This window comes from Talpa occidentalis, unplaced genomic scaffold, assembly GCF_014898055.3.
Source record: "Talpa occidentalis isolate TD23 unplaced genomic scaffold, MPIMG_talOcc4v2.1 talOcc4.6, whole genome shotgun sequence".
Classification (NCBI taxonomy): domain Eukaryota; kingdom Metazoa; phylum Chordata; class Mammalia; order Eulipotyphla; family Talpidae; genus Talpa; species Talpa occidentalis.
This window is the reverse complement of record NW_023604972.1, coordinates 136,691,006-136,705,882: the sequence shown is the minus strand read 5'-3', so window position 1 is coordinate 136,705,882 and position 14,877 is coordinate 136,691,006. Positions and strand designations below refer to the sequence as shown.

Here is a 14,877-nt window from a genome sequence, read left to right as displayed (position 1 = left end):
GCACACTTCATTCAATACAAGTCAAAGGTTAGCTCAACGCGGATGGGAGAAGGGGGAGCAGATAGCAAGGGACGAAAGCAATTTCTCTGCACACCCCTTTTTATTCATTTGACTTTGAAACACTGTATAATGGTATAATGCAAATTTTAAAATCTCTAAAACTCAAAAGTAAAATGAAACAAAAGAAATCAACTGGGTTTTGTGTTGCTAGCATAATCACATAAAAAGAAGTGACATCAAAGAGCAGTCATTTTGCTTTAATTTCCCAATAAAATATATACTCTAGGGCTACGAGACAAGGAAAATCATCTTGAGGGGTTTTCGATAGTCGAAAGTGACTGGAGTTGCATGAAATGGATATTCTGAAATGATTGTGTATTTCAGGAAAGGACGAAGGAATTCTCATGTCCTGAGGATTCTGCATGTGGAAGAAAAATCCATAGGCCTAAGACGGTGGGGGGAGTGTTAAGAAAGACGCCAGAGTTCCGGAGATGCCCCGGAGTATCTGGAGGAACTCAGAGAGCAGATTTAAAAATGCTTTTCTTCGTTCTGTCTGCAAACATGTAGCTGGGAGAACCCCACTGTCAGCTCCATTAAAGACGGTTAATTCTCAGAGTCTACAATTGGAAACAGGTAGAGGAGTCAGGGGCATCTTGCCCTCCCGGGAGTCAGCACGCACCAAGACAGCTGGCACCGTGGCAAAGCTTTGGAGGCTCCCACCAGCCAGGAATGAGACCACCTCGCTCCTATGAGCAGCAATTGATTGAAATACATCAAGTATTTGCATTTAGGCACTAACAGTGGTCCTAGCAATCAAGGTAAGACTGAAACACAAAAATCAAACAGAGCATCTTATTTGTCGCTTTTGGATAGTGTTAGAACCAACTAACCATTTCCTAACAAAAATAAAAACTAGTAGATGGGAGGGAAGAATTTTCAAATAGCGGATGAGGAACAGTTCCTTGATATATAAACATTCTAGCCATTAAAGGAAGAGAGGAAAATAAAATAGAGAACCCCAGGCCAGCACCCAAACTGGAATCGGTGGTGCGGGCAGGGATCAGCAGCGCCCTGTCTCTGAAAGGAAGGACACGGTCCTGCCCGTGAGATGCAGTGACGAAAGGATTCATCCAGGACCTCAGGAGCCTCTCTATAGCGCGAGGAAGGGCCAGGAAAGCTCAGGACAGAAGAACATTCGAAAGACACCAGTGGGAACCTCTCAAAATCCAGACTACGGGAAACTCGACAGCATCAAGAACTCAGGGTTCCTTTAAAACCCAGTTTGCAAGATGAAGAACAACAGAACAGTGAAAGATGAGCAAGAGCGAAAAGGAAAGCAACCAATCACACGTCTGCAGCTCACGTTAGCTCCGGACTTAGTGTTTACAAGAACAGCCTCAGAGTCTAGGAGACTAAAGGGTCTCGAAATACTCCCTAGACATGGATTTTAGGAAGCTGCTTTGTTTATTTGCTTGGTGTGATAATGGTATTGTGGATCCTTATCTGTGACAGTAGTCATGAACGCAAATATGACAGATAAAAATTATATGTTTTCCTGTGTTTTCTTCCAAGTAATGCATTGGCTATGTTGGTGCGGGGGTGGGGATTGAGTGATAAAAGATGAGTTGTGAATTAATAAAAGTGAGGACGGAGTGTGCCTTAGACTAATTTACTTCTGTTTATAAAGGTTTTCATGATACAGAGTTGAAAAAGTAATAAAACATAAAAGTTTCTATGGAAAGAATTATTAAAATACAAGGTCTGATTGATTTTACGTAGCTTGGTAATGTAAGTGTACGTCCCTTGAAGACAGAGACTCATTTATTTGCCATCTGAATGCTCACAGTGCCTGGGGTGGGAAGAACCCAAATAACTAGATGAGTGAATGACTAGTGGAGGGACAGACATTCTCGTGGGCTAATCCTGCAGATCCACGAGGCAGCTGAGACACTAAACCAACTCTGTCCACCATGCAAGGCCAGACGCAAAGAGTAAGTTCTCTGTGAAGACCAAGGCTTTGCTGGGAAATGCCAAAGTGGAGACTTTTTGGTTTCGTATAATTGATTTTGTTGTTATTTCTGTGGGTTCCACTTTCATTCCCCGCTTTTCGCGCCTGGGGACGGCAGCCCCGGCTCAGGAAGGTGGGATTTTCTATTCCTGAGGACTCTGATCTTGGATTCTTCTTGACAGAGGGATCTGTTTCTGGGTATGAAATTCTTGGATGGAGGAGTTTGCATTCTTGCTCTTATTTTAAAGAGGGTCTCGAGCAAGGAGCCGCTGAGCAACAAGCAACAAGCAGGGCAGCGCCCCCTCCTTGACCACAGCCACCCCCGCCGCCCGCCCCTCACCTTTGTAGGAAACGACCGGGTGCTCCGCGCGCTGGCACTGGGACGCGTCGGGGGCCGGCTGGGCGAGGCCCCAGCACCCCAGGCTGCAGAAGAGCCACGCCAGGAGGCAGGGCCCCTTCATGGCGGCGCAGGCTGGGACTCGGGCTGGTCTTCTAAGCAGAGGCTCGTCTTCCGGTCATGTGGGGAAAGTGCCTGGAACACACTGAAGAGAACACTCAAGTGAGCAGGCGCTCAGCTGTGCTTTTGATGAAGGCTGTCACTCACATAAAAATAAAAGTAAGAAGGCCTAGATAACACCCCTTTTCTCGGTGACATTTCAGGTGCGTGCATGTGTGTTCACCTCCATAGAGACCTCTTTAGCCCCAAAATTTTATGCAATCACCCATTGATTGGAGAAGTTTTCCCATTAGTCTCTACCAAGTCACACCTAAAGAATGAGGCTTGAGAGCTACAGCTATGGATTGGTTTTGCGTCAACCCATCGTCTTGTCCACCATCAAATACAGACTTTATCTGGAAACGCGAGGGGTCCCGTTCCTAAACACACTGCTCAGTAGGGCGCGGTCACTGTCTTTCACGAACAAACCAAATAATGTGATGCAGTCCAACTCTTAAAAATGTCCATATTCCGTGAATTTGTCCTTCGAAATGCACAGGTGACTTGCCTGCAAAACTTCTGTCTAGAGGTCAAGTGTGAATCAGACAAACCCACGCTGGGCACCTACTAGGTGGAACGAAACTACTGTGCTGGGACCTATGAGATTTTCAAGATTATGAATAATTGAAGAAATCAATACATTTTAAATAAGATAGACTTGTAAAAATAACTATAATGCAAGCTGTTAGAAACCATCAAAAGCAGCAGGAGAGGCGCGGGGCTCGGAGAGAACAGCGCCGTTTCAAGGGAACAGGACGGGCCGCAGCCGAGCTCCTCTCTGCGTTCAGCCCTGGAGGACAAAGAGGATTTTAAGGACGGACGGCGGTTCCTGGAAGCACATTCCAGCCCAGGGCAGGGGACCAGAAGACGGGCTGGCCGGGCCTGAGGAAGGCGCCGGCAACCGTTCACTGCACTCGGCCCAGACCCCGGGGGCCGTAACAGGAGCAGCTCAGGGAGCAGGTGGGTTGAGATTTGGGGACAAACTAGACAAAGGCCCAACATCTCTGTGTTAGGCGACAGGCTACCGTATCCGATTATCAGAGGAAACATATCCACGACTGTTCTCAGCACGGCACACACAGGACGCTGGGTGGTGGGCGCACAGGGGTGGAGAAGCCCATTTGACGCGCCAGGGAGTGCTCAGAAGAGACGTAAGAGAAGGGGAGACTTCAGGCAGTGACAGCGGGACTAGAAATTCAGCCCATCAATACAATCACGCAAGGGAGATATGGCTGCTGAAAGGCCTCCCTTTGGAAGGCGGGTCTATGCCCCTCTCTCCAGCGGAGTTGCCAGGTGACAGCGCGGCTCTCCCAGAAACAACAGCAGCGATGGGCGGTGGTTTCCAAGCCCAGACCTGCATCCTCTCTCTCAGGACGAGTTCCCGGGCACTGAGACACCAGGTTGGAAGGGTGACACCTCGGGACAGCCATGTCAGAGACGCCATGGGGGTCCTCCTGGTGACATTTCTCACGAGTCCAGGCTGCCAGCTGTCCCTGCCCAGAACCTGCTATGAGAACAAAGCTGAAATCCACTGGGTGACCAGTAAGTATCCTCAGAGCAGAGCAGGCGCCCAGAGGGCCCTCGCCGATTCCTGCCCCCAGCGGACAGGCATCATAGCGTGGCCGTGACATAACAGACCGGCTATGGTGCAAGCCTGCCCAGTGGGGGAGCAGACAGCAAGGAGGCAAGGATGGACCCGAGGTCAACTACACAGAGACTTCAAGGACACTAACGTTGCTTATTTACGCGCAATAATCCACAGAAAAGTTCTGTTGAGACGAGAATATGAATATTTGCTTTTGTGCATGTTGGGCTTAAAATGATAATAGTGAACAAAGCAGCAGAGTGTTGAGAATCCAGCATCAGTGCTCAGAAGCAAAGAATTCAGAGACAGTGTAGACTATCTGGAAGGATTAAGACCACGAGTTAAGTTTAAGATTCACCAGGGGAAAACACAGCTAAAGAGAAATGTTTGTTCAGATGTTGCTATTTAAAAAGTCACCACACAAAGATGACAGAGGGGGACAGAGAGGGAGTGTCAGCATGGCCATGTGGGGCGCGTTAGGTCCAAGTTTAGGAAGAACACCTTTACACACAAGTCTGGCCACTGGCACCCCCCAGGCAGAGCCGTGACCACTAGCTTTGGTGGTCAGAGCCAATGACCAACCCGGGGGGACAGTTTCAGCAGAACAGGAGACAGATTCCAGGTAACAAGCAACCAAGATGGGGACAATGGAGCCAGAATGGGGGAGACCCCACAGCCCTTGAGTGGGAGGCGGCAGAGAAGATTCAGTGATACCCGATAAGCACTGAAAGGACGAAGTTAGGAACGATCCAGGGTAGAGAAAACATCATTCCCTGTGGCTTCCTGAAGAGAAACAGTGAGTGGAGAAGCGATTGTAGGGGAGGTGTCGGATGGAAGCAGATCCAGAAGACACTGAGGTGGGGAGCCGTTAGGTGATGCAAGGAAGCCCATCTTTCTTGTCCTTCTGACCGGAGACGCAGACGCGAGACGTGGAATTTCATCACGCAGCATCTCCAGCGCAGGGCGAGAGGTGACTTACACGTAATTCAGTTCTGTTCTGACCAAAGAGATCTGCAGTGTCCTCACGCATCCAACTGGGGAAGGCTGCAGGGGGGTTAGCCCAACCTCACAGTACGACAAGTCAGCAGTGGGAAAAGTAACACGGGAAGCTAACGAGAGCAACGATAAGTCCTCGGTGAGAGCTGCTCCGAGGCAGACGTGACACCAGGCGCTCAGCGTGCCGGTCCCCAAGGGGGCCCAGAGCGGCAGTTCTGACTCAGGGACCCCCACAGAGAGGGTCCGAGAGATGGATGGGGACCACCCCGCCGAGCTCCCAGACCCAGCTCATGTCAACCAGGCACCGAGAGCAAATTCTTGTCTTGCACATAGTTTTGCAAAGTGCCAGGCACCAGCCCCCATCAAACCTTCTGTCATCTGTGAAAGGAGGACCCACTGCCACGTGGCATGACCACGCTTTACAATCGCCACCTACTCTCGTCCCAGCCCGATGACTCTGCCTCCGAAGCAGAGGTGGAGAAAGAAAAATAATGCAGGCACCCAAGATAGTCTTTCCCCGGGGGTGGGAGGCAGGGGTGGAAGGAAATGCCGTGTCAAGGAAGAAGATGCTCATAATGGAACGTTGGCTTGTGATGACACGAAATTACACGGTGGCCAGGTTAAGCTAAGGGAAGTGCACTGACTCCTAACAGGTGATTTTCAAGTTTATAATTTTCAGACGATAACATGTTGCCTTTTTTCTTAAAATAAAGCAGCTATAAACAGTCATCAGGTCCGTGCCAGGGCGGACATGCACGTCTTTATTCGAGAGTGGGCTTCTCGGCGCATCCTCCCAGGCGCACAAGCTCCTGGAATAGTCTTTGACTCCAAATAGACTCGGCTCTAAATAGCAGATCCTGCCTCGTGGGAGCGCAACCCCACCTTCCATTGAGCTCCCCATCCCACCCCCGTTAGCGTAGGGGAGGCATACTGATGGCAGGGCTCATAGTGCTTGGTCTCAGCACTGTTGACTTTTGCAGTCAGATCATTCCTTGTTCTAGGAGATGTCTGCGCATTTACCAGCACCCCCCCCCCCCGGGCTCCCGCACATCACACCACCGAGGAAACCCCACCCCACACTGATGCCAACAGAAACTGCCTCCCAACATGGCCAAGCCACTCTGGTTGAGATGCTCTGCTTTGTATTCTCAAAATGCCTCTCCCTCCTTAGAAACACAATAAGCAATCATGACTTGGAGGATTACTTTAAAAATATGCATATATAAATCACCCAACCGAATTTGTATTGAGTTATTTCAGCAAAATTTCAATGAACATGGAAGTCACGTTAATTATCATGGAAAATTATAATTAACCACTTCTGGAAAATTAAAAATATATTGGGGGAACCGATACTAAACAAACAATTTTGCCCATAGGAAGCTCTGTCACAAGAGACCAATCTGAGCTACAAAATAGAAGAACTTAGGTGGTATTGACTTCAAAACCCCTGAAAACTTCCTTTCAGTTTCCTGATGTGGGAGGGTCTCTCCATCAGCACAACAGAAATAAGCAGAACTCTGTGTATAAGTGTCTTTGCAATAAATAACATTCCTGCTCCCACCCGCACCGCCAGTGAATAGGCTTTGGGGAACAGAAATAAACTGTTCCTTTTAGTGAAAAAAAAAATATTGTCAGATAAAAAAGAAATAAAAGAAATAAAAGCTTACACAAGAACTTTTGTTCAGGGAACAACGTCTGGCCCGTCATTAATAACAACAGCTCCCCAGTCGGGTGGCTGTGCCTCTTCACAGGGGAGGCTGGGGCTCTGCTGCGCCTCTGCCCTGCCGGAAGGGTGGAAGTGGGCAAACCTGGGGGCACAGTTCAGAGTTCAAGAAGCCCTCTCTCCCTGCCCTTTCCCTCCCTCCGCCCCTACCTGTGGCCTCCTCCGGACGGGTGCAGGAGAGGCCCTCCGGGGGAGCCAGCGGGGAGCTGTCCTTAGTTTGCAGGACTGAAGCCCAGGCGGCAGGAGGCTGCTGCAAGGAGCCCGTCGTCAGTCATGCAAACTTGTCCGCGGAGCATCAGAAGCGCCAGGCTTTGCAGGAGAAGGGGGCAGCCCTCCGGAGAGACTTTTGTGTTTGAGCTTTTTGTCTCGGGATTTCATCCTCGGGCTCCTGCACCGCTCACCCAGAGACCAGTCTCGGCCTCACTGCAGAGCACGGGGCATCCTTCCACCGCCCAAGCCAGCTGCCGCCTGGTCCCCTCCCCGCACTCCCTGGCACAGCCAAGGGTGGCGTCTCTTGCCCAATTGGCAGCGGCTGCCAGGCAAACAGCCCTGCCCCGTGGAACTCCGCGGAGTTCTCTGCTGTTTCCAAGGAAAACACGCGGCGCGGCAGCCAGCTCTCTGGACAGCACCCCCTCCTCCTGCTGCCAGGGCTTCCCTCTGCCCCCCACCCCCACCGGCCCAGCTGGGGTCCTCAGGGGGCCCTGACACTCATGCTGATGCCACCGCCCCACACCTGTCGGGGCCACCCCCCAGCAAGCCAGGGCTGCCACCCGCTGCTGCTCCCGGGGCGCCCGTCCCGGACACGCTGGCCAGGGAGCCCCGCGGCACCAGACCCGGGCGGCCTCCCGTCAAGGGCTGCACGCCGAGCCCCGCAGCCTGCCCTGTGTCTAAGCCCGAGTCCCCCTTCTTATGCCCAGCGAGCACGGGCTGGCCTCCTAGGTAGGGGCCCAGGCGTATGTTCCCGCCCGCTGAGCCGGGCGGGCACCAACCAGAAACCACGTCACAGTCGCTCTCCCTGGCACCGAGGGCCTCGCCCCTCGCCATGGAGCAGGCACCATGGAGGGGTGGCTTACTCCCCCATGTCAGACAGGAATTGAGTCAAGAACCCCCTGAATGTGAGAGGTAAAAGGGGAGAGCAAAGTCCACAGTGTCTCTCGCTTGGGGTCTTACAGGTGGGTCAGGTGAGGGGAGAACGGCCAACCTGCCCTGGCGCTCTGTGCCCATGCGGACCCGGCACCCCGTGACCACTCGGCTCTCACTGGTGACGCCACTCCGTGACCACAGGACGGACGGACAGACTGACTCATCCCAGGTACACAGCTGTGTCCCCGGAGCCAATCAGGAGGGGAGAAGCCGAAGGATGGAAACAGGATGGGGGACACCACAGGATGTCCGAGGGGACATCACTGACCCACCTGCCGGCAAGGGACCCCCCTCCGACATGGGGAGCAGAAGGACAGAGTCGGGGTGCTCACTGAACATAGTGCGTTGTCAATTTTTACATGTTTCTGAAAAATTTGGGGCTACTTTATATAATTTTAACCCAGCTTAGAATACTCAAGCAAGTAAAAATCTATCTTTTGGTAAGTATCAAATAGACGTTTTGAGTCTTACGTACCCAGAAAAAGGAGGAATTCCCATTTAATGGGGAAAGCAGAGAGAAGTTGGCTTCTGAAGGGGTTCAAGGTACGCTGTTCAAAAGGAGCAGGAGGACCTCCCTGGTTGCCTAGGGGTTGAGTCTCAGGCTGTCGCCGCTATAGCTTGAGTTCGATCCCCGGCCAGGGAGGTGACCCACAAAGTGCAGCAGTTCAGTCCATTCACCTGTTCTGCTCCCCACTCTGTCTCTGGTGAATCCTCTTATCCCCCTGCGCTTCTGGCCTGCACCCCAGCTCTTCCATGCAAAAGGAAAAAAGAAAGGAGCAAGAATAAAAGATGCAGGAGCATCAGCTCCACGGCGTTCCAGGTGGAAGAAGCCCCTCCTCTAAGTCGTTCCCGCTCAGCCCCGACGGCAGCGAGCAGGGAATGGCATTAAATGAAGAATCAATAAAACAATACATTTAAGTCAATGCACGGTGCTCAAGTAAATACACTCTGCTAACCTTTTCTCAAAAACAGCAACCGAACGTTTTATTCCTTAGGAAATGAAGTGAATTAGGGCTTCCTTGTTAACGTCTGAGCGAGGGTGTCCATGGAACAGCTTCCGTCGTCAATTTTTGCCTACATTTCCGCAAAGTGTGGATCCATCTCTTAGTATTTTAACCCAGGTGCCCTGACAGCTAATCTCCAGCCAGAAGAGGTTTAACATCTATGAGCTGGTCAAACATTTTCAACGTGTTAATGAAAACACGGCCTGCCCTGAAGTACAGGCGCTGGGGGTGCCGCCTTCAGGGAGCGAAGGAGCGGTGGGCCTCCCTACTCGCAGAATTTCATCAGATCCCCACCGCGATGAGACGCAATTTTATGGCTGTATAAATGACCTCACGGTATAAAATGGGAAAAAGCAAACATTAAACTATTTTATACATTTCAATAATGGTTCGGCTCCAGTGACCTTCTTTTATATCTCTCTTCAAAGGGAATTGTTATTACACTTTTGCCTTTTTCCCCTTGTTTAGCTCCAGATTGCCTGGAGGAACCATAAAAATAAATGAAGTCCATTAGATAAAATTATTATTTACACAAAGGCGATATTAATTTTATCTGTCAGCAGGTTTTAAAAGGAAGTGAAGTTCAGTCGATCCACTCTTAGGTTAGCTAAGCCAGCAAGAGGCCTTCCGACGACAGACAGAAAGGAAAAACACATCAAGAACGGGTCCCTCCGAGGCAACGGAGCTACAGTGACAGTTTCTAAAGGATTTTCCAGGGCCTCTCCTCAGGCAAACGCGTATGGACAGGGTAGAATAACCACGTTATAAATGACTCTCCCGGGGCGAGATGGCTCTGGATGGCAGGACTTCAGTCAAGAGAGGCAGGACTTGCAGGCGCCTTCCTGCTCTCCCTCCAGAAGGGGGATGGGGAGCGATGTCAACGTGCTACAAGCGTGCGTGCAGGGGGGAGAACAGGCTTCCCGTCCAGTGTATTCTCTAGCCAAGGCCGCCGCTGCCCACAGATGGCCCGACCCCGAGCCAGCCCTGGACGGCTGTGGTGTTTGTGCTCCTGACCCTTTCTCCTGGGAATCCCCAGCACCCCTCTGGCCTGTTTCCCAGACACCCCATCTCTCTGGCTCCTACGGTCTCCAGAGCTCTTACCCCTGCACTCCCCTTTGCAAGAAGGAGCACCCCACACCCCTGAATGTCCATTTCTCCTCAGTCTGCACACTCTCAAACTCACATGAATCCCCATGCTTTGGTGACTCCCAAACCTACACCTCTCCCCGAAACCTGCACGTAAAACCCAGACCCATCAGTCCAAAGACTCACCTTTCTTGGATCAGCCAGGGGCACCTCACTGAAAGGTGGCCTCACCTTCTGCCCTTCCCAACCCTCTGCTCTGCGCCTACTCCCTCCCCGGATCAGCACCCCTGATCGCTCAGACACCCTAATCCAAATCTGAGTCCAAGGACTCCCCACCATTCCTGCTCCTTTGTCTTCCCAAGGCCCGCCGTCACCCTGCCCCACGTCCATCAACTCCTGCCTTGCCCGGAGCTGGAACCACGCCCTCCTCTTCACACTCGCCTGTTCTCCCGCATTGCTAGATTTTGACAGGTTTCCCCAGTTCCAGCCCCCACGCAGAAGCTTCTCCCCTGAACGGCCCACTCTGATTTTCTTTCCACCTTCCCCTCGGCCCCACCTGGCCCACCGTCCATGGACCTTCATATCTACCACAGCCTTGATCGCCTGGACTGCAATCACTGTGCACCTGCTCGTGGTCAGCCAAGACTGAAAATCTCTACTGCTGGATGCAGGACTCGTGTCGACAAACCATCACCACCTCGGAAATGAACTGACGGACAGAACCCATATGCCAACCCGCCTGCGCGTCTCCGTCCTCTTGACGATATTTATGCCTCCATTAAAATGCTGTTCATGCCGCCTTTTCGTCTATGATGCTGCTATTCATTGTCACAGATGTTTTATACCTATATTAAAATTCTCTTAACATCTGGTCCAAAACAAGGATTCTCATGGTTTTGAGAAATGTGCTTTCTAAATGTCATAATTTTCCAATTAATGGTCAAAAGGATGAAGGGATTAGTACAGGCAGACAGGCTCAAAAGAGGAAGTCTCCCGGGCGAGAGCAGAAAGCAGGAGGCGGTTCAAACAATGGATGTGAACCCCCAGGAGTTCGGGGAAGTTATTCTGGAACACTGTGATTCCCTGGAACGTGCCAAGTCAAAAGACACAAAAGGAGGACATTATAATTCATAGCATTCATGGTTTCCTCAAATTCATGATTCTCGTGTGAACATACAAGCATCTGAAATATCACGGATAAATTTATAGAAAATAGATTGCTGGTACACCTGGACGATCAGCACCGAGGTCCTCACTTGGGGCTTGGGGACTCTGCTTGGGATCGACCCTGTGCCTGACCCTTGAGTCCACATGGACGCAGCTGAATCTCTCACCATCTTTCGCCTAGGGAAAAAAATAAAAACGGGTCCCAAGAGGACCGATGGCTATATTTTGGTCAGTCTATCAAACACAAGAATAAGAAATCCTCCCTAAATTAAAAAATACAAGGGTTGCACTCATCAGAGAATCATAAGTAGAAGAAACTGCAAAGGCTAAGTAACGTACCAACACAGCTCTTATTTTCCCGAAATAAACCAGTAAAACCGGCATTATCCTTTCTTCTTACTTTACAGGTGCAGGGACAAGACTCAAAGGGACCCCACAAGCAATAGAAGAACTGAACTGCCAGCAGGTTAGCCCCCGGCTCCCAAGCCCAGGGTGGGAATCACTCAGGTCCATGTCCCATTTAACCCAGTAGGATAGAAGCCCTGGGGGCCCTGAGACTTGGCCTGACTTTGTGGGTGGCCCACGGGCCAGGTCTAGAGACTAGAGTGACTAGAGGACCAGAGTGACCGAAAAGCCACGGTGGAGGCTGGAGCTGGAGGGCAGGGAACGGCAGAAGCCCGCCGCGTCCTCTGGCTGCTGAGCTGCGCTTATGGTGACTCTCAGAAACATCTGCGGAAAACCACCAGTGAGCTCGCGAAGACCAGCTGCCGGGAGCGAGATCAGAAGAAATCAATGAAGACTCTGCATTCGCTGCCACAAGCGTGGCATGATTAGCCCGGGATGCGGGGCCGGGGGAGCAGACGCGCTGCCATCCGTCGCTATTTTATTCTTCGGCGGATTCGCCCCGGCTGGGGAAAGGATGACACCAGCGCCATCCCCGGTGTTCTCACTTCTGGATTGCAAGACCCTGAGAGCTCCATCCTGGTGGATCAGTCCATGAAAGAACAATTCCTAAATGAGTGCAGAAAAGCGACGGCAAACACAGCGGCGGGCAAGGCTCCTCAGCCACGGAGGGGTGACCCAGCGCCCAGGGCACCGGATGGCTGCTTTGGCCTCCGACCCGCCTGCCCGCCAAGCGTGGCTCGGAGGAGGCAGCGCTGACAGGCGCCAAGAGCACAGCGTTCCTGGGCCCAGGACCAGCCTACGCCTCGGGTCCATCCTCTGTGTGACGGTGACAGAAACCGTTGCATATGATCACAGGCGCTCACCGGGAGAGCGCAGGGCACGTCCCCGGCCAGGAAGCAGCACGCACATTTCAGGAAATAGAAATGCATAAGGACTGTTTCTTTGGTTTTTTCCCACTATGATAGCAAAAGTGAATTTTATTGTCATAAAGTGGTCAGGGTACTTATCGAAGCTGAATAATGTCACTGAGCAAAATCAAATTAATATTGATGACCTATATAATCTTTAGAATATTTTAAAATGTCCTTCTTTAATATTCTTTATTAAATTTCTAGAATATTTAAAGTATTCTATTTTATTTTTTGTTAATTTTTTAAAGAGAAAAATGCTTTTTAAATCTTATAAGAGGGCCTCCCTGGTGGCGCAAGGGGTTGAGCACAGCACTACGAAGCTGTCCTCAGCCTCAGCAGCACGAGTTCAATCCCCAGACTGCCAGGAAGCTACCCACATGGCACAGCAGACCTCTCCTGTCTCCCTGCTGCTCCCCTCCGCAGTGTGTTTCAGTAGATCTGCCTGTTCTGCTTCCCACTCTGTCTTGGGGAGTCCTCTCAACCCCCGTACCTCTGGCATGCACCCCAGCTCTTGTATGCATAAATAAATAAATCTTATAAAAAATAAAATAAATCTTGTAAGAAAAACATCTCTTACAGCCTTCCTGCAGCGAGATGCTAAAAGCAGTCGGAGGCTTGACGAGCGGGGCTGCCCCAGCCTCAGGAAGTCCCCACAAGTGCCCTGAGAACGTGTGATAGAGCGTTCCCAGCACTGTCGGTCATGACAGCAAAAGATCAGAAATAACCAAGTGTCCACTGAGACAATGGGAGTCTTCGCTGTATCCCTGTGACGGAGGATAGACACCCACATGCACCGTGAACAAAAATTAAGGTCCAATCCTCCGAGGAACCAAGTCAACAATGATGTATAACAGCCAATCAATACTTATCGCAACAACAACAACAAAAAAGAGGCAAGATGAAACCACATTCTGAATTTGTTAAAACTATATTCAAAGGCAAGGACATGAACACTGAATTTCACAGTAGGGCCAAAGTAAAATGAATGACTGTTGGATGAGCTACAGAAATAGTTCTCCACCTCACGCTGTCCACCTCCCAGACGGAGCCAGGGCCCCGCTCAGCCTCCTCGGCCCCTCACCTGCCCATCGGCCCTGAAAACGTCCCTCCACCTCTGACCCAGAGCCTGATGCGCCCTTGATGTCCCAGTCACCAGCTCGTCCAGCCACGACGATGACCCAGTGAGAAGCCAGGAGGCCTCGTGAGCCTCAGGCGCCATGACATCTCTGTGGCCCTGGCGCCCTCTCCAGACAGCCTGGCCTCTGTCTGTGACATGGCAACTGGCCATACTGGGGACATGAGAAACAAAATGGGGTCCCACAAACAACTGTAGCCCCGAAAAGCCCACCACAGCCCCTTGCAAGTAGAAAGTAAAACACATTTGTCGAATGAATGGGCCTCCCAATTCTAGCACAGGTGGAGAGAAGTGTCAGGTCAACAGGGGGCTTTGGGGGAACAGTTGAGTTTTGCAAGAGTGGAAATGATGTCCGTGAAAAAAATGATCACACTTGGCAGGGAAAGGTGGAATGTTCCAAGACCAGGGGTAGCAGACACGTTTGCATGTTGGACATGAAAAGAACAGAGTTATAAGTGATGAGAGCAAATAAATGATGACACCTGCATACTGGTAAATGTTACTCAGCTTGTAAAACCCATGTAGTAAAACTCTGTACACGGACATAAAACTCCACTAATGATGTGAGCGAAAAAACTTTCAGAGATCTATTTATCTACAAGGAAGAGAGAAAGAGAAAGACCCAGTTTTGGCTTTCCATGTCTTATGTTTGCAGGCCCCAGGAAAAGCCTGGCCGCTCCAGGCAGGGGGAGCATTCACATTGGTCTCAAGCAGATTGATTTTTTTCACCATCATGTCTTTATTTTGTAATTTAAAGTAAGTACAGATACTTAGTTCTAAAATAAACGGGTAAAGTGAAGTTTGTTTTATGGATTAACTAACCAGACAGGAGCCTCGATGCTCATGTTTAGATCCAGGTCTGATGTTCAGGGTGTCAGTAAGTAAGGGGGGGAACATGGCAAGACAAAATCAGGGGGACTTCAAAGAGGCCATGGTTACAAGGCACAAGTGTGCACAGAGCAGAGGCCGCTCCCCATGAGTCTTCCCAAACCCACCTGGAAACCCCTGTCATTGTCACTTCGAGTCGGGCGAGGAAGAGCTAAGGCGAACACAGGGGTATATCGGGATAATGACTGAAATGTCTAGAACCAAAACCTCCGACCCCTTTTCATGATGAGATTCACTTTAACCAAGAAAAAGCATCATGATTTTTAAGGTCATGCAATTGTTTTTCATCAGCCTTAACAGATAAACCGTACTATGCAAAGCCCCTGC

The 14,877-nt window shown here is 50.7% G+C and overlaps 1 protein-coding gene across 2 annotated transcripts in view; it reads right to left on the bottom strand.

Moving 5' to 3' along the window:
- Positions 1-14,877, bottom strand: part of SEMA5A (semaphorin 5A) — a 343,026-nt gene that overhangs the window by 214,896 nt on the left and 113,253 nt on the right. Inside the window, exons 1-2 of one of the 2 annotated variants that reach the window (XM_054687924.1) lie at positions 6,962-7,351; positions 2,349-2,550 (exon numbers count right to left, since the gene is read on the bottom strand). In XM_054687924.1, the coding sequence (XP_054543899.1) occupies positions 2,349-2,469 (121 nt within the window). In that variant the 5' untranslated portion in view covers positions 2,470-2,550; positions 6,962-7,351. Of the gene's footprint in view, positions 1-2,348; positions 2,551-6,961; positions 7,352-14,877 lie in introns of those variants that run through there. The other variant, XM_037529538.2, reaches the window with a different exon arrangement.